We start from the raw sequence: 24,446 nt of genomic DNA on the forward strand, positions 1-24,446 counted from the left end.
AGGAATGATAAATATAATGCAAGTGTGGGTTTACTGACATTCCTCTGTAAAGACATGGTATTTTTTTATCAGCACACTTAGTGTGCTTGCTTTCTATAGCTTCCCCTGCAGAGTGATCATACCTATACTTTTCGAGGAAGCTGTTTGTTTTTCTTTCTGTGCCTATACAGTAATTATACCATTCTTCTAATTTCTTTGTAGGATTTTGATGATTTATCAGAAACAGATGTAAGCAGTGAGGATCAGCATCATAATATCAAGCCTGACCTTATGGAGGAGGAGCTTAAATCCAGGTTATTTCAGCTTGCTGCTAAAATGAGTGACAAGGAAACATCTTCTGGTGAAGAACAAGACTCAGAACCTAGAACAGACGCTGAAAACCAGAAGGAGAGTTTGTCCTCAGAGGAAAATGGTAGAAGTATTCAGGAAGAGTTAAAGAAGGTAAGCAGTTGTTGTAGGGGAGTAGGGACAGTATTGTAAGAGTTAGAATCCAGAAAGAGAAACCTGTGGTTAGAAAATTAAACACTTGCTTAAAAAAAATGAGGTCTGACCCTGCAGCCCTTGTGCAGGTAAAACTTCAGTTAAGGTGTGTGTTCCTTTCTGTGAGCCTACAGCATCAATTCAAAGCAGTGAACTTAGTTTATGTAATAAACATTTTAAGTGACTGATATTAATGGAATTGTGTCACTTGATACTGACTGAGAATTGTCTTACACATTTTTATTTAAAAACATATCCAGTTCTCTTTTTTCCCTCCTTGGTAACCAGCTGGTTTAAGTGTTTTTTTCAGGCCTTTTAATTTGCTCCTCTCATTTTTAGTATTATGCAGCTCATTCTGATGTCATAGATTCTCCTTTTCCCTCTCTGTTGGAATATTTTGTGCTTCTTTAATGCCTTCCAACCCTGTTAGTCTGTCAGCTAATAGGCCTCTCTGAGTAGTAACATATTCTAGTGAAACAGAAATCCAGTGTCAGTTCTGATAATATATGAGATCCTCCATTTGTGCCATTTCACCCTTGTGATGAGATATCTGATTTCAGTGTTACTCCACAGGATATACCACCTACTCTCTTCCCTTTCTACCTCTGAATTTCTCTTCAGCTCATGCGGTGTGCTTGAATTTGGTGCTGTAGAAGCCCAGCACTTCCCCTTGCCAGTCAAGCATGCTTATCCCTTAGGTCAACTTAGGCTCACTCTTGTCTGCTGTGTGTCTTGACTCACTTCTTGGCATCTTGTCTGCACAACAGCTCAGCTTTGATAGGTGGTGTGATCAACTCTCTAAAGGAAATCTGTTCTTCACCATTTGAAAGGTGGTTTGTTCAAATTATATAAATAACTAATACACCAGGAGGTGGAAGCAGGATCAAGTGACCCAGGTGGATGATAGAGACGCTGCCCAAGTGTGCAGGAATGGTGTCAGTAAAGCCAATGACGGAGTTGAATCTGGTGTGGGACACGAAGGAAAAGAAGAAAGGCTTCTACGGATATATCAGCAGCAAAAGGCAGATGGGGGAAAGCAGGGCTCACTACTGCAGTGACATGGTGACACAAAACGTGGAAAAGGCTAAGTTACACAACATTGTTTTCACCTCAGTTTACAGCTAAAGATTTGCCCTCAAGAATCCCAGGCCCCTGAGACCTATGGGAAAGTCTGGAGCAGTGAAGACTTACCCTTGGCAGAGGAGGATCAAGTTAGCAGATATTTCAACAAATGGGACATATACACGTGCATGGCATCTGATGGGGATGCGCTGACAAGAGCTGAGGGAACTGGCCCATATCATTGGAGGACACTCTTGTTCATCTTTGAAACATCATGGTAATCTGAGGCATTCAGAGCGCTGAATATTGTTTATTTTGATTTTAACAAGGCTTTCAACACTGTCTCACATAACATCCTCACAGACCAATTGAGCAAGTAAGGACTGGATAAGTAGACAGTGAGATGGATTGAAAATTGCCTGAATTGCTGGGCCGAAAGGGTTGTGATCAGAGGCTCAAAATCCAGCTGAAGGCCAGTCACTAGTGGTGTACCCCAATGGTCAATCCTGGGACCAGTACTGTTTACCATCTTCACTATTGACAGAGGCAGTGAGACAGAGTGTACCCTAAATTTGGAGGAGTGGCTGATACATGAGATGGTTCTGTTGTTATTCAGAGGATCTTGGCAGGCTGAAGAAATGGGCCAACAGAACCTCATGAAGTTCAACAAAGGGAAATGCAAAGTCCTGCACCTGGGAAGCAGTTACGACATGCACCCATACCAGCTGGAGGCCATCTGGCTGGGAAACAGCTTGGCAGAAAAAGACATAGGGGTCCTGGTAGACACCAAGTTGAACATACGCCAGCAATGTGCACCTGAAGAAAAGAAGGTCACCAGCATCCAACAGATTGAGGAAGGTGATTATTCCCTTCTGTTCAATACAGGTGTGGTCACTTCTGGAGTGCTGTATCCTGTTCTGGGCTCCCCACTACAAGGGACACATGGACATACTGAAGTGGGCCCAGTGAAGGGCCACAGTGATGATTAAAAGACTGGGGCATCTATCATGTGAGGAGGGGCTAAGGAAGCTGGAATTGTCTAGCCTGGAGAATACAAGGCTCAGGGAGGTTCTCTTCAATGTGTATAAATACCTGATGGGGGGGCAGTGTTTGAGGTGGGAAATAAAGAAGTGGGAATCGGACTGTTCTCACCGGTGTCCAGTGACAGGACAAGAAGCAGTGGGCACAAACTAAAATACAAGAAATTCCATCTAAACATAAAAAGCTTTTTCACTGTGAGGGTGATCAAATGCTGGAATAGGTTTTCCAGAGAGATTGTAGAGTCTACGTCAATGGAGATAATCAAAATTTGACTGGACACAGCCCTGGGCAACCTGATCTAGTTGACCCTGCTTTGAGCAGCAGTGTTGGCGATCTCCAGAGGTCCTTTCCAAACTTAAGTATTCTGTGACTCTGATTCTGAGTTATTTAGCCATGGACTACACAGCAGTGTAAGTATTTTCATCATCATGTATGCAAACACTTCTATGATGTACACACAACGTTTCTAAGGAGATCAAATAAAAGCTTTATTACCAGTGCTTGTTAGCATCATTCAGTTTAGCTTGTTCTTGGTTTACAAAGACAAACCAGCAATATCAAATTCTGCAACAGGATATCTAGGCTGGCTAGGGTATCACATGATGCAATTAAAGTCTAGAATTAAAGGCTGTGAATAGGACTTTCTGAAATGCTTCTATATGGTGAACGAGCACAGAAAATAGCAAATGTATGTTTCATGGTGTACTTACTCATCTGTATGCATCTGCAAAGTAATATTAGTTGTTTTTTCCTCCTCTAATTTTATTCTTTAACATTTGTATGTCAGTTATTTAAAACAATGCAAAGATTAGTATTTTTTTTCTCAGTAAAATTTGCTTAAGTTTAAAAAAATAAAGAAATATACCATGTTCAGCAACAAGGGAATACTTGCAGTTCCTATTTCTTTACTGGTTTTGGATGAAGAAAAAGTCTTAGTCATTCATGGTTGCAGTATATATTCTTTCTGTCTATAATAAAGAAACCAAAATGTCCCAGTATTATTCATGGTCATGACTTCAGCAGAATTGATAGCAGAACTTGCTGCAGCTGTAGAGAAACAAGCAGGCTGCTTTCATTCTTACTCTTAACGGTTGTCCTTAAAGATGACTTAAAATCTTCTGATGCGTGCCTTCTCTTTGGAAAGGTGGCTGATCAACATCTTACAATGAAACGGCAAAGATGACAGTGCATAATACCAGTTGTGGCTATGGTAACCTAAAATACGAAGGCATAGCTAAACTCATAAAACGTGCAATAACTTTGTTAACTTTAAGATGAGTGGATGGCATGTCTCAATGGAGACAAGCATAGAAAACGTATCTTCAGGGAACCAGTGATTTTAGATGCCTTAAAAGCCAGATGTCCCAATATGCTGTCTCTTTAAGAAGTCTGATTTTTGGAGAATGCATTTGTAGGGAATTACAGATCTTTCAGACTGGCAGTTAACATTCTCGGCCAGAGACCCAGACTTCTGACCTGGGCATCAAGTTTCAAATTAGGTATACATAAGCACTAATTCTTGGCCATTAAAATGAGAGCTGGAGTGCCTACAATCTACTTTGAGCTCCTGAATTAAATACACAAATTAAATACTGTATTTTAGCCATCTTGCTTATATTTTAGTCATGCTGCTTGTCTCTGTTAGCCTTTCATCTTCTATTCTCACAAGCTTATTCTGGAACACATTATCATCCTTAAATCACAGGAAATTTCTAGTTAGAGTACACCTGACCATAGAATAGGACTTCAAAAAACATGTATTGCTTTTTGAATCACTTGAAATTAAGTACCTGGTGCTCATGAAAATCTGACTTTCACATATCTGCAGCTGTGGAAGTTGGGAATCTCATATAATCACACTGTGAGATGATGCTTTAAAAATGGTTATTTAGTACATTAATCTCTGAAGCAATGGTAAGAATTGGCGCGTCTTGAGTGGGGAGTTAGCTGAAGTTGGGCATTTACGGGTTCTCAGTTCTCACTTCAAACTGAGCTGTATGTCTGCCTTTAAGATACAAGTTTGAAAATGCTGACCCTTCAGTTAATTATTTAGTTCATGTGGGGTACTTGGGGATTTAGGTGGGTATTAAATAACACAAGTTAATTTTATGCCTTAGACTTAAATCCGCTTAGACCTTCAACACAATTATTTTCAACACTTCTGAGTTTGTGGTTGCCTAAAATGGTCTTGTGGACATTCACAGCTCTCCAAAACAAATATAATCTTGCAGCAGACTTGTTTTTATAGTTAACGTTGTGTGGTTATTAAGCTACAGAAGTAGTTCATGGTTGTTCAGGAGTATGCAGACCCCTGAAAAGCCTTTTCATCTCAGTAGTGCAATGAAAGGCTATGGAGTCCTCTATGCTTGGGTTAGAGATAGCCTTCAGCCCCTCTAGGCTTCAGGTGTGAACAAACCAAAAATCACATTGTGCATGGGTCTATATTTCATGGTATACCCCAGAATTACATTCTAGAAGGCAATTTCAGCAATGCCTAATGCAGACTGCATTTTGAATGCAGTCTATTGCTGTGACCACTATATTGGAAACTACAGAAATACTGTTTAAAAAACAGAATAGCCCCTGCCATTTTTGCAAATAGTCCCACATAACATAAAGACTGAAATAGTTGTTAAAATCTTACTTGTGTTTCTCTTTTTGTCTCCTACTTTGTACCCCTACTTGCCTAAGATATGCAAACAAGCGAGTTAAACTTCAGTAGTAACATTGAGTTTCTCTCCTCTTTGCATTAGCTTGATGCAACGTGCTGTGTGCTTGAGGAATTTATTTTAATCCCTTTATGCATTTACTTCTGCTCAGAGAATGTTCCAACCAAGGCTTAGTAACTTTGTTTAAATCCTGCTGGTTTTGGTTGACATTATGATGTGACTAGGCACCCAGTAGCTCTTCTCTGAATGACAACCTCTAGGTAAGTTTGTTAAGTAGCACAGTGGAATCCTGTTCCCTAAATGAAACCTCCCAAGTTCCTTGACAGTGTGAGTAACAGCATAAATATTCTTTCCATAAAATATTTACGCCTTCATTCTGTGGAAACATTTTACTTATCTTAGGTTTTATAAAGCCTTATTTTGGGGAAAGTATGTACTACAAGCATCATCATGTGTATTTGTGCCAGGGGCCTATATTTGTCTCGGGAGAGTACATCTTACATTTCTCACCAGGCAAATTAGCACTTTTTGACTACCAGTATAATGAGATTGACACTTGTTGGAAAATCTGCCTGGCACCTCTCTTTAGCGAGAGGAACAGCCGGTAGCTGTGGATGCGGGTGCATGTCACCGCAGCGGAAGAGACAGCCGGCTCCCTGGTGTGGTGTATGCTGGTGGCTATGCCTGGGGCTGGCCTTGGAGATCCTTAACAGGAAACTGCCATCCAGCTTCATATGCCTGAAAGCTTTAAAAATGACTAAGTAGAAGTTCCTAAAGGAGCCAGAACCCCATGGCTCACTTAAGCAAGAAAACTTACTATAATAGCGTTAAGTATAGTAGTTTTACTACATTGCTACTACTATGCTAATAAAACTGAACAGTGTAGTACAATGACGTCATCTGAGTTGTTAACCCAGGAAGATATTTGTGTGTCTGTTGTTTCACATTTTTATACGCAAAATGCTTGGAATAATTCTTATGTTTTGGTGGATTTTATTATGATGTTAATTATCTGGGCAGTCTTCCAAAGTCCAGGATTGAAAACTGAATGTGGCCAGCATTGTAAAAAGTGACCTTTAGGGTTTATGAACTGCCGATAATCTTTGCACAGGATTTTGAATGACAGCAAAGAAAAAAGATTTTGGTTAAGGAAGGAGAAACAGGGGCTTTTTCTTCTAAAAGAGGCATGAGGCTTTAATCTTCACATTGGGCTAACGGATCCAAAGTTTTAAGTTCTCAATTCAATAAAAGTAATCAAATATATGTTCCATTTTAAACTGAGGATTAAATAGTTTGCTGGACAAAAATCCCATTCAAGAGATTTCTCCCATGTATTTACTATTATTTCTTGGTCTTTAATATGGAAAATTAAGTTGATCCTAGGTTTATTTTCTCAAAGTCTGAGTCTTTGGTTTCAAGCAAAATAGTTGTATTGAGACTGTAAACATGTATTTTTTAAAAGTTTTCAAAAGTGGGCAGTAATGTTTGTGTTCCTCCAATTCTGACACTTTCTGGGCTCAATAAGTTGCATAAGTATGGATATAGATAGTCCATCTGAGATGCCATAGGGTATCCCACAGGGCCTGAAGCTGCTAGTCCAGAGGAAACGTGCATCTCCCAGGTCTGTGCCATATCCGACAGCGTTGTTTGAAAACGCTCAGATACTTCAAGCACCTTGTCTGCATGTGTTTGAGCAACTGAATCAAAGCCCTGTTGAATCTACCTGGAGAAGGGCAAATAGGTGAGATTTCAGCAGGCTTCACGTGGGGAATGCAGTGTCTTTGTAAACAAGATTCTCATAGTCTCAGATTTGCTACTTAACGTGCATGCAAGCCCAAGCCAGGTCTGTCCAGCATGTGTGCAATGGGAATCTCCTTCAGTTGTCTGATCACCAAAGATTTATTTACTTAGAAGAAAATGTGAAAGCCATTTTGCAGATAAAGCTACAGAAAATCAGCAAAGATTAGTGTAAGCTGCTGTAACAAAATGGGGGGAAAATAGGCTGTAACAAAAAAGTTAGTATTTTCTTGTTGGCCTTTGTAAGCAGCCCAGAGACTTGGCAGTGGCAGATGAGCTCTTTCAGATCTAGCTGGAAGAGTTTCAAGAAAAGGATGCGCCTCAGCTGGATGATACTTCTGTCACAGCACAGCCAACAGGGTAACTGTGGTTGTGTCATCACTTTGAGGCAAAAACAGTCAGTTTAGTTTAAATAGACCTAAGTAAATTAGGGGGATTAAGTTAAGATTACTGACTTGACACTGGAGAGTGGTAGTATGAAGGGTTTACTTGTTCATTTTGGGACAGTGAAGTCCAGGAGAGGGACAGCAGCAAACGGTAGGAAGTGGTTTGGCACAAGACATCTTGCTTAACTCAGTCCCAGTGTTTCCAGCATGAGCATCTGACTGTGGCATAAGTGAGGCACCGACCCTTTTGTAACTAGAAGCACACACAGTGTTGAAATTGCAGTCATGCAAATTTGATTTGCATGATAGGCCCAAAAATTGAAGATAGCTGGCTTTTCTTTTTCTTAACACTGCTGCAAAAGTCTTTTCCTATTGCTAGTGCTGCTTTGTGTTTCCCATTTGTTTCATTTTATGAGAAATAATGTGTCATTTGCAATATCTGTCTTAATGAGATCTGTTACTCTAAATCCCACAAACAAAAATAAATTAGGAATTGCTTTATTTTAAAAACATTTTAGCAATATATGTAAAATCTAAATTTTATGGTATTTTATATTTGCTAGTTTCTTTATCCTTGCTGTTTATCCTAAAGTTCTCTGTAAGTCTGAACCTATATAAATGTTAACCTCTGTAGCTGTTAATATAACTTTTCTGCCTTTTTATTTAACTGCTTTCCCACTATCTAGGAAAAACAAAAGGCTTTTGATCTTCATTTAAAGCTGCAGTTTTTATCCACTGTATTGCAGCAGGTGAGAATGCTTTGTTTTGTCTGTGTCTTCTTACATCTCTTACTTAGTAAGAGATGCTGTAAAGTGATATTGAGGGTTTCCACATTTCCCAAGCAAAATTCTCAAACTCAAAACATTTTCCTGGAAATACCAGACCTGAAAAATCATACCTTTTGGCTACAATTAATAACCATTGCAGAAAATTATTTTATAATCACAGCTAGCCCTGTGTTGTGGTGGGAGTGATAACCGTGAAGTAGACATGTGAAGCAGACTGGCTCTCTTATTTGGCTTTGTGATGAGAATTTGGTTTTATCAGCAAAGAAGAACAGAAGAAAGAGATAAGGTGTATGATCTTCCTATTCTCATGTACTCACCTATATTAAGAAATTTGGAAGGAAAACATTTAAAATTTTATTTCAGCGATAAGATTTTTAGCAGTTTCTGTCCATAATGGTCTTCAAAAATCTTTCTAAGCTCCCCATTTAAAAAATAAACAAAACCCTTAATTCATTGTAGAGATTGTACACAGTGAGTAGTCACTTTCTCACTTTGCTGCTAGTGTCTATTGCTTCTCATTTGTCTAGGTGGGAAGAGGTTTCATATTCTGTGCTATTTCAGTCTCAGGTTATGGGAATCAGATGCTAAAACAGATTTTCATTTTATTCCCTGAGCAAATATATGCTTATCTTATATTTTAAAATATATGCTGGTTTTAGTATGTCATGCATAGTGGTAAGCAACTCAATTCCATAGCATTCTCTCAGTCGTAAAATAAGAATAGTTTTTGTGTCAAAAGTTGATGCTTAATTCAGCAAAACACTCTTCCTGTCAACTTTTTCCTTTCTCTTTACTCTCAGAGTTAAATTTTTTACTATGAATTTTAATCACCTTTTAATCATCTCAGTTTTCTTTATTAAAAGTATCAAGGATGATTTTAAAGAAAAAATATTTTTCCATTTGTGCAATGTCATCAGCCTGTGTCCATTATAGATACTCTTACAGAATCCTGTGTGGATTTTAAGATTCAAATATTTCCATTTCCACTTGGACCATAATATTTATCTTCTTGGAAGATAACTTCCTTTCTCATGATTATAGGCAACATGTCTCTAGAAATGAAGCATTACAAATTATTAGGAATAACATCTGTAACTATATTAGGACAGTGGATTGAATTTGTTCGTAAAAACCTAATATTCAGAATTCCGTAGCACAACGAAAAAGACAGACTGTATCTCTCTGTGTCATACTTTGGAGAACGTCAATAGAATAATAGCTTACTGTAAGACAATTTAGCTTTCTTTTTCTAAACGAGTGCCCATAAATGAAGATATTGATGTTAAGGTCAAGGCAAGAAATCTTAAACTTGCCCAGAATAGTAATTCCTTAATACCATAGTTTATCATAATATACTTGTCTTCTGTCAAATATCAAGGTAAATTTTAGCTTTCTTTCCCAGTCTTTGTGGTAATGAGTGGCTAGGGCTCACTTTTAGGCCAAATTGAAGGTCAGGGTTGATGGCTGCCACTGATAGCTCGGCATTGATGGCTCGTTCCTCCCACATTGTGACTTAGGCCAGTGTTCCAGATCTTGCTTTCCTCTGATGGAGATGGACTTTTGGCGGGCTTTTCAGGACCTTCTCAAAGCTGTACAGTGAACTCCCATGGGGTGGGGAGGTGAGGAAGGCAGGTTTGGGTTTTGGGATTTTTTTAATCAAGGTTAAATTCAGTCAGGTTACTCTGAAAAGATGAATCAACCCATGCCAAAGCAAAATTTGTCTTCACCTCAGCCCCGCTCAACTCCCTACCAAAAAAAATTGAGGGATATTGACTGCGAAAAGGGCACGTGACTCAGAGCATGATAGAACAGCTTGAAACTGGAGCTAAAAATGATTCCGCTACAAGTCATCAAGGATGTGGTCAATACTGCCTGGGCTGCTAGTGATGGAAAGTTTTTCTTGCTCTACTTCTTGATCTAACTGTTGATGTCAGCTGTTCTCCATTGAATTGCGAGTCACTGTCTCCCATGCCAGTTTAATAGACCCTAACGATGGCATAACATCATAGTAGCAAAAAACAAAAAAAGTGTTAATGGCTGAGTATAACATGGAGAAGAAATTAGTGCAACTGATAGAGAACTTAACAACTTTAAGAGCATTAAAAATGAAAGCAATAATGTTCATGCAAAGGAAGCTTGATGTGGAAATGTTATAGGCTGCTAAGATGCATACAAGGACTTAGTGCTCACCTACTCTCAGCAGTTTGGCCACTTACGTTGCTTCAGTTCTATTATCCTGCTTTCCTTCTGTCACTCATTATCCTTTGTGCAAGGGTGCAAATACCGTTCGATAAAGACCTTCCAGTGTAGTATCCTTAAGTAAAACACCAAAGGAAATACTGGCAGCATCAGCAGGGAGAGAGAGACAGCAGAAGGAAAGGGAAATGGCTAACAGTCAGCGAGAGCTAGCTTAGACCACTGAAACATAATCTTCAAAAAAACAGGAGTCTTTTCCACCTATCCAACCACACATAGAAATGACAGTAAAGAAGTTTTACAAGACGCTGTATATATGCTTACATACACACACTTTTTTAGTAATTCATTGGTTTTAAAACTCACATGAAGAACTCAGGGAAATTGAGCATCTCCTTTTGACTGTGTCTTTAAGGTATTTGTAGTCTGGGCATTAATTATCATAAAAAGGATAAATGCATGTTTTCCTCATTCCATTAAACTCTTAGTCTCATATTCAGTAAAAAAATAGATTCTTATAACTAGTAGAAACATTCAAATTTGGATTAGCTGCATCTATTTAATTTGGGAGGGGTGGTGTTAATCCAGAAGTAGGGTAGCACAGTTGAAATCAGAATGCATTCCAGTGTTTTGAGAAGAATGGTTGTGCTTAGATTTTCTGTGCTAGGTATTTGTAATAGGGATTGCTTTCTGCATGTCACATCCGTATTAGTTCATTGACTTGCTTGACAAGACAGATGGGAGAGACTTCATCACGGCATGATAGCTGTCTCTTTGAATCACTCATAGGTGTTAACAATGACCTTTCTTGCAAGGGCAAGATAAATTCGACAGCCAAGAGGTCTTTATAGCAATTTGAAATGTCCACCTACCAGGATGATCTTGGTGTGCATGTGTCTGTGAATTTTAGGTGATTTTTATACAACCTCGTAAATCCTAATTTTGACGTAGGTAGTCAGGGAGGGGAGAGGGTTGTGAAGCACTAAAACTCCAGGACACTTTTTCTTTTTGTTTTTTGTTGTTGTTTTTTTTCCTTACACATCTTAAATAATTATATCTAGAGTAGCCCACTAGGTTTGCAAACTGGCCATTTTGGAACATGAGCTCTTTTAACAGCTTTTAACAGTTGCTCAAAAAAGAGGTAAAAACATACGCAAAACCATTCATTGAGTATCTGATTTTTCCAATTTGAGAACCCTTGAACTCCCCATATGTTGATTTTATGTCTCCCTCAGGGAGACATTAATCTCTTCTTGCTTCTCAGTAAAATACAGCCCAGGGCAAAGCTGAGTTCTAAATATCCTTTAGCAGAAAACTTTCACAACATTTAGATTTAAATACATTGAAATATTGCTTGTGCTCTTAAGTTTTGGGAGATGTACTTTTCAGATATACTCTAAGGAAAATCACTTCTGCTTGCCATGTATTTCGTTACAGTATTTAAACTCTAGTGCCGTATCCTTGTTATACTATAAAAGCAGATGTTTCACAAGCTTAAAGAAAAGCTTTAATGTTGTGACTCCTGTGTCTAGATACCTGCAGGCTCGGATCGAGATACATTCGGTGATGCACACACTTTAAGAACATTCATCTACCGGCCTTGTGCAACGTTTAATGGGAAGCAAATCTTTGGTTTTGAAAGTCGAACAGCATCTGCTACTTAGAACTTAACTCAAAATTCTAAAAAAGCTAAAAATCACATTTCTGCACCAGGGCAGGTTTAGGCTGGACATTAGAAAGCTTTTCTTTACTGAAAAGCGTGTTTTACTTTACTTTTTACTTCTCTTCCTCTGTTCTCTCCTCTGTTCTCTCCTCTCCCTCTCCCTCTCCCCCGCCTTGAACTTTTCTGTCGTGGTTTATCCCCAGCCGGCAAGTAAGCCCCACGCAGCTGCTTGCTTACTCCCCCACAGTGGGACGGGGGAGAGAATTGGAAGAATAAAAGTGAGAAAACTCATGGTTTGAGATGAAAACGGTTTAATAGGGAAAGCAAAAGCCGCACACAGGAGCAGAGCAGAACAAGGAACCCATTCACCACTCCCCATGGGCAGGCAGGAGTTCAGCCATCCCCAGGGAAGCAGGGCTCCATCACGCGTAATGGTTACGTGGGAAGACAAACTCCATAGCTCTGCACGTCCCCCTCCTTCCTTCTTCTTCCCCCCTCCCAGCTTTATATACTGACCAGGATGTCATATGTTATGGAATATCTCCTTGGCCAGCCTGGGTCAGCTGTCCTGGCCGTGTCCCCTCCCAGCTTCCGTGCACCCCCAGCCTTCTTGCTAGCTGGCCAGCACGAGAAGCTGGACTGTCCTTGACTGCTGAGCAACAACTGAAACATCAGCACCTTATCAACATTATTTTCATCCCAGATCCAAAACGTAGCCTCATACTAGCTTTCTATGAAGAAAATTAACTCTATCTCAGCTGAAACCAGGACAACTACCTATTGAGAAGGTAGGGTATTTTACTCAAAATCTTGATTTCATAAAGCTTCCTATCACAGAACACTGTACTGGGAAAACAAAAACCAAAACAACTGTTCTGTAGTAATTGGTCTGTAATAAAATGCCAGTATGGATTCTCATATTCTGGTATAAGAACACCTTTTTCTAATTTAATTTCATCTTTTCTGGAAATCCATCATTAACTAAAAAGGATAATTAGAAAAATTAAGAAATAATGAACACTGAAGTGAGACTACTGTTCTTGAAATGGAGAACACACATCAGTGAAGATGATGAAGAAAATGTAGTGTCTGGCCTTTATGCTTTTTTGTTCACTACTCATAGAATAAGAATTAGGTACTTGTAAAAAAAAAAATAAAACAAAGTAACATTGATTTCCTTTTCTGTCCTATAAAACTATTGATCTGTTTTTAACCTAATTGGCACTTGTGAAAATAAATGGAAAACACAGTAGGTTATTAATGGGGTTCAAGCATTTGTTCCCAGTAAAAGAGTCCTAGGCCTGCTTGTTCGGGGCCGAGCTGGCTGTCCTAACAAGCTAAAGATCTGAGTGCTGTAGCATACTGTATTTGCTTTGTTCTCCTTCTCTTTCATCTCATGTGTCTAATTATTTCTTGTAATTCGGAGAAGTAACAGTGCTAAAGGTGCCTTAAAGTTTTGATACACAACAATTGAGCACATACTGCTAAAAAAGTAGTTTTTCAGTACGAACAGCTGATTAAAGGAAAGATATAAAAAAAGAAGTTTTCCAGTTAAACCCAACAGAGTTTGTGTGACGCAAAGGAACGTTATTTCTCCTATATCCTGCGTCAGAGGCCAGCTGACATATTAATACAGTGTTTACATTACACACAGACATTTTTAATCAGTTATACTTTCCTGTGCTGTAGAATTCACTATGTAGAATCCAGAGACTGTTTACTCAGTTTTGATCCTCAGATATTTTGTTTGTGGGAAAATTTACACATGGGTGAGCCTCTGATTCACGTGCATAAGTATTGCAAGTTTGAGGAATTAATTAAATTTAGGTCTAAACTACCACGCTTTCTTTTAGGCAAAGCAACACTAAAGGTGTTGCACATAAATTCAGTGACAGTATTTGTATTGGTTTCAACAAGCTTTGGCTCAATCTCCAGCTGTATAGTCTGAAGGTTGAGCTTAATGCTTGAGGGTACATCAGGTGAAATTTTATGGCCATCAGAGGAGTTGTCCTGAAACCTAAAGCTCTGTGTGAATCATCAGAATCAGGACAGTTAATTACAAACTACAAATCAGGAACACTGTTAAACAGGCTTATAGTTTAAAAAAACAAAACATGAATAAAACTGCGTGCTTCTCCTTGGTATTTGATATAATTTATTTCATAAATAGTAAAAAAAAAAGGTATACTGAAATTTTAAAAAAAAATGAGCATACAAATGTTTACAGACTTATAGTTCAACCTTTGTTTTTTGGGTCTATCGTATAATTCATAGCAAATATCTTTGTAAAATGCTGTCCTCATAGGGCTATTGAAGATTGCTCTCCCATGTTTGTGGCTGCAATGCCATAGCTCCTGTGGTTATGGAAACCAATGATTCCACATCTGTTTGCCAGTACCCAAAAAGGAAGATAGTGGTTTAAAACACTTGCAAAAATAGCCTTATCTAGCTGACTTGGATTTTAAAGCTGGATATACGTGTGCTCCCTTGGGATAAGATTTGGACCGTCACTCCAGTAGAAATTGTGTAGTAGAAGGATTGTCTGTGTGTGTTATTTTGCATGCTGTAGCAGTGTGCGCATGTGAAAACGGGAGGGAGAGAGACGTAGATTCCAGTTTCATTACACAGTTCTTCTTTCTGTTCACAGCAGTTATGTTTTAGCATGGCTAAAGCTGCAGCTATTAGCAAGGTGATTTTGCATTATTACACCTCTGTGTTAATTTAATGCTGTTGTTTCTCTGTCTGCTCTTGCAACAAAACAGAAGTACTCTGCTGTCTCTCTCTGCAACATATCTACAGAAGTCCTGAAAGTCATCAATGCCACTGAAGAACTGATAGCAGAATCCACCAGTCCCTGTGATTTCCCAGCTGACATTCAGGACAGAGGAAGAGGGACCTTCCCACTGGGGACAGACCCCGTCAGACTTGATGAGCAGCTCACCACACTGGAAGAAAACGTAAGAATGTGAATCAGTACGTGAAAGTGCCACGTGTGTGGGGGAGTGCACCCACGTGTGTGCACCAGCTAGAAGGGAAAGCGCGTAGGCAGCATCAGTGGATGTTCAGAATTAATTCTGGATTATTAAACAAATACACAAACAGAACAAAAAATCCTGTTTCAAAGGGGTGCTCAGCTGTGGTGTTGGTTTGTTTTCTTTTTAACGTGTACTTTAAAATATTTGGGGGAGGGGAGAGTTGGATGTTTTGGGGTTTACAACTAATTTTAGAATCTCTATCTCAGAAGTTAACTTAAGCCCTCCAAACCTCTGTGGCTATGCGGCTGCACCATGCCTGGCTGAAACCACACATCTCCAAGTCCCAGCACAGCCTCATTGCTGTAAGGTCAGGCAGGGAAAGCATGTCCCCAGTCACACAGAGAAGAAGTGGAGGAGCTCTTCCTCCACCCACATATCCCCAGCACCCAGGGAACCGGAGCTGCCTGCTGCACTGTTAAAAGGAGCAAGCTGGAAAAGCTGAATTAAACAAATATTTGTTTGGCCGGGTCTGAATTATCCGTCCCTTTTTCATGAGTACATGTCATCTGCAGGAAAAAGTGCAGTGCTGAATCATAAAGAGAAGTCACTACTCATTGGAAATTTTTATGCATCCACTTAATGAAGTTGGTACACTTGTAACTTTCGATTTTCTCTTCTTCCCACGCTTAACTGATTACATTTCAGTGATTTTTTCCTTTCATTAGGAGCTCTTAAAGATCTCGTAGGAATCTGGGCTGTCCCATTATAACATCCTGATCAATTCAAGAAAATAGATCCTGGTTTTCTTTAGCCCTGGCAAATTTTCAGACAGAATCTCTTCTTAGGGGATAAAATCAGTTTCCTCCACAGAAACACACTTTCACAACAGCCCCAGGCTAGGGACTGAGTAGGAGATAATCCATGGCAATAACAGCCAGTCCTTGAACTAGTCCTGTCCTACTCCAGAGCCCTCGTATGAGTCCCAGAGCTCCCCAATCCCTCTCACCACACCTTTCCTGAGCTCAAATCTCCCAGTCCTGCTTCGATCCAGAGGTTCCCAGACTAGATCCTACCCGTCCTAATTTCATCTGCTCCAAAACCTTTTCCATCTCAGACCTTTCCCTCTGCCCACACCAAAAGGATGTCCTCCAACCCACCCCAGAGCACCTTCGCTCCTCCCCAACCAGCTCCCAATCATAACCTGAACCCCAAACCTTTCCTTCCCACCTCTGCTCAGCCTTCCCAGGCATCCCACTGTGCCAGCTGAGATGCTCCTGCTCCTCCTCGCTTCTGCACGCTGTCCTGGTTGCTGGCATCTCCTGCCCTCCATCATGGAGCACGACAGTCACCTGAACCTGCCCCACCATGGGGCTTTCCACACAGCAGCCATGCTCCTGGCTCTTCTCTGGGAGGGGAATTCAAAACAAACAAGCAAAATAGGCTTGGGAGTCCTCCCCAGTGGGGCTGGGAGGGCAGAAGAGAGGGATGTGTCTAGGGAGACACTGGATGTCTGGCAGCTCAGATATGGCCCTCTGCAGAATGGTAAAGGCTTCCCATAGCAGGTGCGGCTGTAGTGCCTGGAGAAGGGTATAACTTGAGCTTGTGGCAAGCAAAGTGCCTTCCTGATGCCACCCACCATATCCATTTCATTCTTACACAACAGATGTGCCCCCACAACAACTACTTGAGTTTGGTTCATTTTTTTTGGAATAATAGAGGTAGCTAAGTAGGTGGAGATTTTCTCCCCCATGAAATACTGAAGTGGCCTAGCTCCAAACACCACAGAATGCATCTGGTAGGAGAGTGAATACAGAACAGAAATCCAAGTCTAGGCTGGACCACATCTTTATAAAAACTAAGAAATTCTGCAGGAGGACAGAGAGCAATTTGGGGAGAGTTGCTCCCACATTTTTTTATGTGGAGAACTGTGTTGAAAACTGTGAGGTGCAGTTTTTTCCCCAGTTACACTCCGACAGTCCCTCCCATCCTTGCGGAGCTTTGGCATCTGTGGTGCCGTGGCCCCTAGTCATTCCTTCAGGCCAAGCATTTCTCACTGAGCAGAATCTGGGCTCTGAGGCAGAGCATTTCTTGCGGTGGCATCACCCTCTTCACAGCATCTCTCTGGTTTAGCTTGTCTCAGTTCCCTGCATAATTCATAAGGTATCCAGCTCAGCCTTGCCGTGTCCCCACACTACGTCTTTCTCTGCCCCACACAGGATATGAAGTAGATGGCAAAACTTCATGATTTCAGGATTTCACCACCACACTCCGTAATAGAGTTAAAGAGCCTTTAGAAATCCAGGAATCCATAACTTTTTCCAGTGCAGCTGGGGGCATATCTGCATGTAATGTACCCTCTTTGCAGCAAATTTTGGAAGAGGATCTGGGTGTGTATAAACACCTTGTTCTTTTTTGCACTCTCTAGCATTTTGGGGACTGTGCATGTATCAGTGTGGAGAATGAAGGGCCACCTGTACTAGCACAAGGTTGGGTGGGTTTAGTGGAAGCTGTACATACCTAAATGATGGTAAAATAAGCCTCCACAGTCTGAACGTGAGTGTATGCATAAGGCATAATATAGTGGAGACCTGCAAGTATACCATTGCTGTTTAGAAGTTTCTGGCTTTTGATTGCCAGAAGGCATTAGGTGTGTTTCAATAAACACAGCTTTATACGAGGTGTGATCTGTTGAGTTCCCCTTGTAGACTTAGGGTTTTTGTTATACAATTGAGTATCAAAAATAAAAAAGCAAACTTTTCAGCTTTTTTTTTTTTTTTTTTGCTGGTGAATCTGGAACAAATCTGTTTTGGGATACCATTGTAGCGCCTATGCAATTTGGAGTGCAGCCACCTCATGCCTCCCTTCTCTTTGTGGATGTGTGTTTTCAGATTATTCCCCCATGACTTTCCTCTGCCAGGTAAGTCTCCCTGTAGTGGGTTAGCAAGGAGGAAAGCTCAAAGGTATTGTGGAAGACACAGTCTGCTCAAACCTCCGTGCCCACAAAACAGAAATCACTGACACTTCTCCCTGCCTTGGCCCTGCAGGTGTACCTGACAGCCAGCACGGTGTATGGCCTGGAAGGGCAGCTGACCGACCTGGAAGATGCCGCACGCAAAATCAACAGTGTTACTGCAGAATCTGAGCTGGCCGATCTGGAGGATCAGGTGGCCACAGCAGCCGCCCAGGTTCATCACGCGGAGCTTCAGGTGAGGACAGCAGCTCCTCCCCGCCTGCAGGCTTCACGCTGCCTTGCCTAGCGCTTACCTGTTGTCTGCACACACTTACTTTCAGTAGTCGTCTTCTGTGCTGCAGTGGAGTGATGATCCAAGGATGCCGCCTGCATCACAGGAGCCGAGTAAAGCGTAACTGAGATGCGTAACTCAGCCCGGCCAGATGTACTGTATTTGTTTCTTGCCCCACCTTGTTTTTGGACATGGGTGTGCAACAGCCTGTTACTGCAGTACTAACACTGACCCTGCTGCTTGCTGCCAGGCAGCTCGCGTGGTGTGCTCTGGTCACCCGCGTGGCTCTGGTCAGACTGCAGATACAGTCTCGAGCAGTTCATCTAATCAGCAGATGGTAAAGCACTCCCCAAAAGAAGCCAGTGTCAGTACCGTTCTGCCAAAAAAAGGCCAACAGCAGCCAGCTGCCGAGCCAAGCACAGAGCCTAGCACTTGCAAGCCTGCCTTGGGATTTAGCCGCTAAGCGGCACACGTCCCAGTCAAAAGGTAATTTCTCTTGTGGGCTGCGAGCTAGCATCTCTCCAGTGGGCTCCAGAAAGCCTAGGGCTCACACCAACACATGGTGATCTGGTGCTAAAAGCTGAACGAGGTAATGCTGCCAGGCCTCAAGGGGCTAACACTGCTGGCAACTCCCTGCCAGTGATTCCACAGACCAGCCTGCACCGAGCGAGGCACTCTGACCTGCTGTGCCAGGCTCTCATGGGAAGTACCTGGGTATTTTACTCAGCGGGAAAATGCTCAATTTAGGACTGAGAAGAGATCTGAGTCTGACATCTCTCTGATGTCAGAAGTGCACGTCTGCACCGGATGGTGAACTGGCAGTGATGTTTTGTTGGCTTCAGTCATTATTTTGCAGTAAATATGTTAATGGGGGTGAGGGGTGAAGAGGAGAGAGGCCTAAGCTATGCAGGGAGGATGACGAAGAGGCCGACGGAAGGTCTTCCACAGAGTTTCCAGCTTCAGGTGTCATCATGAGTCAGGAGTCAGGTTGATGCCTGACTTCTCTGACACTTCTTTCCCTTTTGACAACATTTGTTTCCACTAGTCTCAACATCAGCCTAGCCTGCTTTCCCCTAGATGTTTGCTTTCTTGGACTTTTTTTTTCCTAGCAATTTGTTTTCTGTGGAGTGTTTTTATATAGTGTGTGCCTGCATTTATGCATGTTTGTGTTTAACATACATATACAATTAAATTATAAATATTTAAGATCAACTGTTTAGATTTTGTGATGGAGGATGTACTTTGCACGTGCATGAAATTAATTTTGAATTAGGAAATGTGTCCCACAAAGTCATTCTTTGAATGTAGCTTTTGAAAAACGCACCTTGAATGAATTTGGGATTATGCAGCTAAAGGTAATTGGGAGATGGCAGACGGGGGTTTTCTCTCCTCCTTTCTTTTCTTCCTCAAAAGGAGTAAAATGCCTCTTCCTTGGAGTCACAAGGTAGGCTGGATTGCTCTTTTACTCCATAACTAACCAATTAACCCCCTTTTGACATCAGGACTAAAGAATACAGGAAAGTGTCAGAATTGCAGAAGAAGTTAGCCATCTGTTTATATTTTTTTATTAACGAGGATTTGACTGGGGGAGGGATATATTTTAGCAGTGGCATCCACAGTAATTTTAAAACTTCTTTTTCCCCCTCCCCATCTGTCTGTCTCTCTCTTTTATTTTCTTTGAAGATTTCAGATATTGAGAGCAGAATATCAGCTCTCACTGTTGCAGGTTTGAACGTGGCTCCATGTGTTCGCCTGACAAGGAAACGGGATCAAAAGCAAACAAACCAGGTGCCAGAACATTATGTAGTATTCAAAAATGCATTGGGGAAATCTTGCCTCTTTTTCTATAATGGGATTGAGTAATGCATATGTGTTGTTTACAGATGCATACAATAGACACATCGAGACAGCAGAGGAGAAAACTTCCCGCTCCACCAATAAAAGGTGCACTTCAGTTGTTACATACATTACAGAGAGAGAGTTTCTCTTTATTAGGTTCAATATAATGTACAGTTCAGCGAAGTAGGGGAAAGATTAAGTTACAAAATGAACAGAGAAAGCCTAAGTATGTCCACCCTCCTCATTTCCCATTGTACTTGCGTTACATAAAATACCCATTTGTCACATTAAAAAGCATCACCACTTTCTCTTCAGTGGAAGTTGGGACAGTGGCGAATTAATAGGAGCAGAAGCAAAAGTGTGGGAAAAGTAAATGAGGAATGCTGAATGCCTTGCAACTGGGATGCTACTGCTCCAGCATGCCTGGGGTTAGTTTGTAAGCCCAAGCAGTCGCAGTGTTTAATTACCAAAAGCCAGTTGCCACCCTCCACAACCCACCGTTGTTTTCTTAAAGCCTATGTATGCTGATGTCGGTCCATCTCATGTGGCTCAGCAGTGTTCCTGGTATGCTAGGGCTTGAATTTGCTTTATAAAATAAAGTGCTTTTTTCTTCATGTTTTCTCTGTTTTTTTAACCCTACAGTGCATTATCTCTGGCAATTCTAGGGCCTGCTTCACCTTGCATTACTCTTGTTTTACTCTTGTGTAATTCCACTGATTGACATGGCCTCAAACTTTAATAAATTTGGAGTATCACAGCCTGCTGTTTTTAATTTAAATTAAATACAGCTTTCCTCATATGTCTTAGGGGAAGTTTTAGCTCTCTAGAAGCTAAATACTCTTCAGGAGTATTGTTACATCTGCTTCAATCTGTTATGTGAAAAATCTCCCTTTTTGTACTTTTCCCAGGTGAAAAAATAGATGATTCTCCAGTTACCACTGTCAGAACATTTAACAGAAACTTCATGCTTCAAGGATCTCTAACACAAAGAACTAAAGAGAGGAAAAGCACTGCCAAGGACTTAATGGTAAACTCATAACAAATGTTTTTAAAACTGCTGTTAAAAGCAGTAAATAGAGAGAGTGGTATCTGGGTAGGCAGATATATTTCAGCATCTTCACAAAACTTCGCTTAGTAGTTTGAGGAAAAAGAATATAGAGACTGCTGAGGCAGCTCTGAGCAAATACAACCAGTGTCCTGGAAGATGTCTGACTATATACCATAGTATAGCAGCTCCTGAATGTCAGCCTGTGTGAGTGTACCCTGGCTGCCAGGTCTCCAGGAATGTGCTGCCCTTATTTTTTTAAAAAATAAATAAATTAGTGGTCCCCTGCGATTCAGACTTCTGAACCAGACCCTCACAGAACCAGCTGCACACTGGAACTCAGCAGTTACTGGAACTGCACACTGGAACTCAGCAAGGTGACTCAGAGAGTCACCTTGAATCTCACTAATTTTTGAGAAACGTTCAAAGGTTACCTAAGTGGAATTAAAGGGGTAGATAGGCCATGCATTGGCTCTACAGGGTTTGAACAAATAGGCTTCACTGGACAGCTGTCAGTCATTTCTTTTACAGCAGCCATAGAGGGATAAGGAAAAAAGCTGACTGTCCCAAAGCAGTCTGCCACTAGACATGTGGAAAGTAGGTGGGGAGGTGAGAAGGGGAAGGACCTGGCTCCCTAGAAGCTTCAGCAAGCTTGTGTTGTGTTTTGCTCATCTTTTTTTCTTTCCTGTCCCTCTCTCTTCTAGGAACCTGCTATAGGATCTGCTGTGATGTACTAAACTTACACTTCCCTACTGCCAATAACACACTGCCTAAGGCTGTACACTAGAGTGCCTTTACTTAACAGCCATTGTGTATGTCCAGCTGAAAATGGACCCTCAAGAACCCACAATGCCTCAGTTATAGGGCTTCGTTCGGATACCTCACTGAGAAAGCTAAGTCTTCAGCATTGTGGTCTGCTAAAGGAAACTCTGCCTTAAAGTTCTCACAAGACTTTAGAAAGGATGCTGAGTTTCAAAAGCAAAGCTCCACATTTTAAGATGCACTTTTTCTCCCTATTGATTGTACTAAAGTATGTCGTCTTTAAACCGCAGTATGTTTTTGTACACTCAGTCAATCATAATTATAGGCCAATATTTCATACCAAGCAGACCTGTGATCCATACTTGCTGGCCTCTTACCGTTCACGTAGGCATCTGTCTTGTCGAGCAATAAGAACAGCTCTGTGCAGTGTTATGCTGCTTTTCAGCTGCGTGGTGGGAGCGGAGAATCGGTGTACCTAGCGCTGCGCCCAGGGAGCCAGTGGAAGTTTGACAGGGTTTGTAGGAGGAGATGCAATGTGCAAAGACTTCTCTGTTCACAGAGGGTATGTTTGGCAGAGTTAACGTTCTAGCTCCCGAGCTAGGTATTTTGCTTTTGGTGGCAGGGAGAACATGGATGTCATGTTGAACCATGAATTGGTGGCAGCACATGTGGACCATATGTCTGTTGAGTGACCATCCTGGTGTCTGGAAACATCTGAACATTGTTGTGAAACCAACACCTTTGTATGTCTTGTTCTTCTTGGTAGCATTGTCCGCTTGGTGGTGCACAACCACACTGTAGTTCAGAATAAATTTCGACGAAATCTTTAAGATTGGTAAAAGAAAGTAAAAGCACTGTGGATGAGACCTCTGCTGACTGGCTGGTGCTCGTGGGGTGGCTGAGCCTGTAAGAGATTCCCTTCTGCCGTTTCCTGGCTGTTGAGGAGGGGGCAAATGTAGACCAGGCGTCTTTTCTTTTACTAGGCTGCAGCCAACGTAGAGTAGCTGGGACCTGTTGCTGGTGCCACGTGCACCCCACTACCATTGGACCATTCTGAATTGGACTGTGAATAGTAAAATTTCTTTTTTCATTTCTTGAGACCTTTGAAAGGTGACCCAAACTGGAAGGGCCCTTGAGCAGATGCCCAGGAGGGCAGATGCTGCTTACAGGGTGCCCCTCTCACACTTTTGGGGGAGGACCTTGCCAATTTGTGGTACTTTTTGCTCTGAAGAATACAAAGGAGGTAGTTAGAGGAGGTTGATAAGCCAGTGAATCCCTTATCTTCCACGCAAAGTGCAGAGCAGGTACCCAAATGCAGACTGGGTTGATGTGAAACGTGCTGTGAAGGAGGGCACGGGCTGGCAGGTTCCCCCTCAGCGTTTAGGAGCAGTGAGCTCTCCGGAGAGCAGTGGGCACCAGGGAAGGAGGAGAGCTGCTCCTTTCTGTGGGCTCCCAGGGAACACTCGCTAGCAGGGTGCTGCTCTCCGCTGGGACACCAGGCCATGAAGTGTCTCTGGTTGGGCAAATATGAGCAAAGCTGGGCAAACTCCCTGGCTAGGCTGGATTTAGGGAGGCAGGTGGGGAAGGTGAGGAACAGCTGGGTGGGATGGTTGGAAAAACAGTGCCAGCTGCAGATCTGCCACCCAGTTTGACATCTAGCTTGTCAGTACTCTGACGTCCAGCATGTAAGGAACCTGCAGAATACATACAACCATCTTCCCACCTAGAATACGTAAGCGTCGCTCCATCCCTTCAAGGAATTTCCATCTGCCCAAGATCTGACCCAATGTGTTCATTCTGGGTGAAATTATGCCTTCTTTTTTCTCTCACACAATATTAGTTCTCTGAAATTGATTTGCACAGATGTGAGGGCAGAATTTGGCCCACTCTGTTTAATACATAAGTATATATATAAAACAAATAGATTTTATTTATATATGCAATCCAGTAAAGGAGATTAAACAGAGTAGGATGCCTAGTAATGTTTTTGTTATCCAGACTCCTCTTCCTTCCTTGACTGTTTTTGTCTATGTATACAATACATTCCCAGATTCTGGTTTATGCAGGTATGCGTGTTATGAAATGTCATTAATGGTGGTTGGTCTACATATTCGTCTAATAAATAATAACTAATATTGTGTATGTAATATCAATACAGAAATTACTAATTTTAATAGAATAACTCTTTGGCTTTTGTTCTGTTAGTGTGATTTAAACAAGCCAACAAAGTTTGGAATAGGTTGTTTTCCTTAAGAGGCATGCAAAGCATCTATTATCGTGTTACAATGTTAAAATATTCAGTCTTCTTTGACAGAAAAATATGTACTGTGTAGGCATTGCAAAAACAAAAAAAAAAAATTAAAAAAAATCCCACCTGCTATAAGGCATTTGAATTTTTACAAATGTTTATTGTGCCAAATATGTGCAAAGATATAATTTACTGTTTTAAAAAAATCATAAAAGCATATGTTATAGCACACAAAGAATTATTTTGTCATCAA

At 41.3% G+C, this 24,446-nt stretch overlaps 1 protein-coding gene across 1 annotated transcript in view; it reads left to right on the forward strand.

Moving 5' to 3' along the window:
- MYRIP (myosin VIIA and Rab interacting protein) overlaps nt 1-21,920 on the forward strand; it is a gene marked incomplete at its 5' end in the record, with an annotated part of 33,389 nt that extends 11,469 nt beyond the window's left edge. The window contains 7 exons of the mRNA XM_010284840.1: nt 202-441; nt 14,845-15,039; nt 18,102-18,263; nt 19,983-20,087; nt 20,183-20,243; nt 21,047-21,165; nt 21,888-21,920. Coding sequence (XP_010283142.1) covers nt 202-441; nt 14,845-15,039; nt 18,102-18,263; nt 19,983-20,087; nt 20,183-20,243; nt 21,047-21,165; nt 21,888-21,920 — 915 coding nt within the window. The remainder of the gene's footprint in view (nt 1-201; nt 442-14,844; nt 15,040-18,101; nt 18,264-19,982; nt 20,088-20,182; nt 20,244-21,046; nt 21,166-21,887) is intronic.
- Between the last annotated feature and the right edge of the window lie 2,526 nt (nt 21,921-24,446).

The sequence above is a fragment of the Phaethon lepturus genome, unplaced genomic scaffold, assembly GCF_000687285.1.
Source record: "Phaethon lepturus isolate BGI_N335 unplaced genomic scaffold, ASM68728v1 scaffold4284, whole genome shotgun sequence".
Classification (NCBI taxonomy): domain Eukaryota; kingdom Metazoa; phylum Chordata; class Aves; order Phaethontiformes; family Phaethontidae; genus Phaethon; species Phaethon lepturus.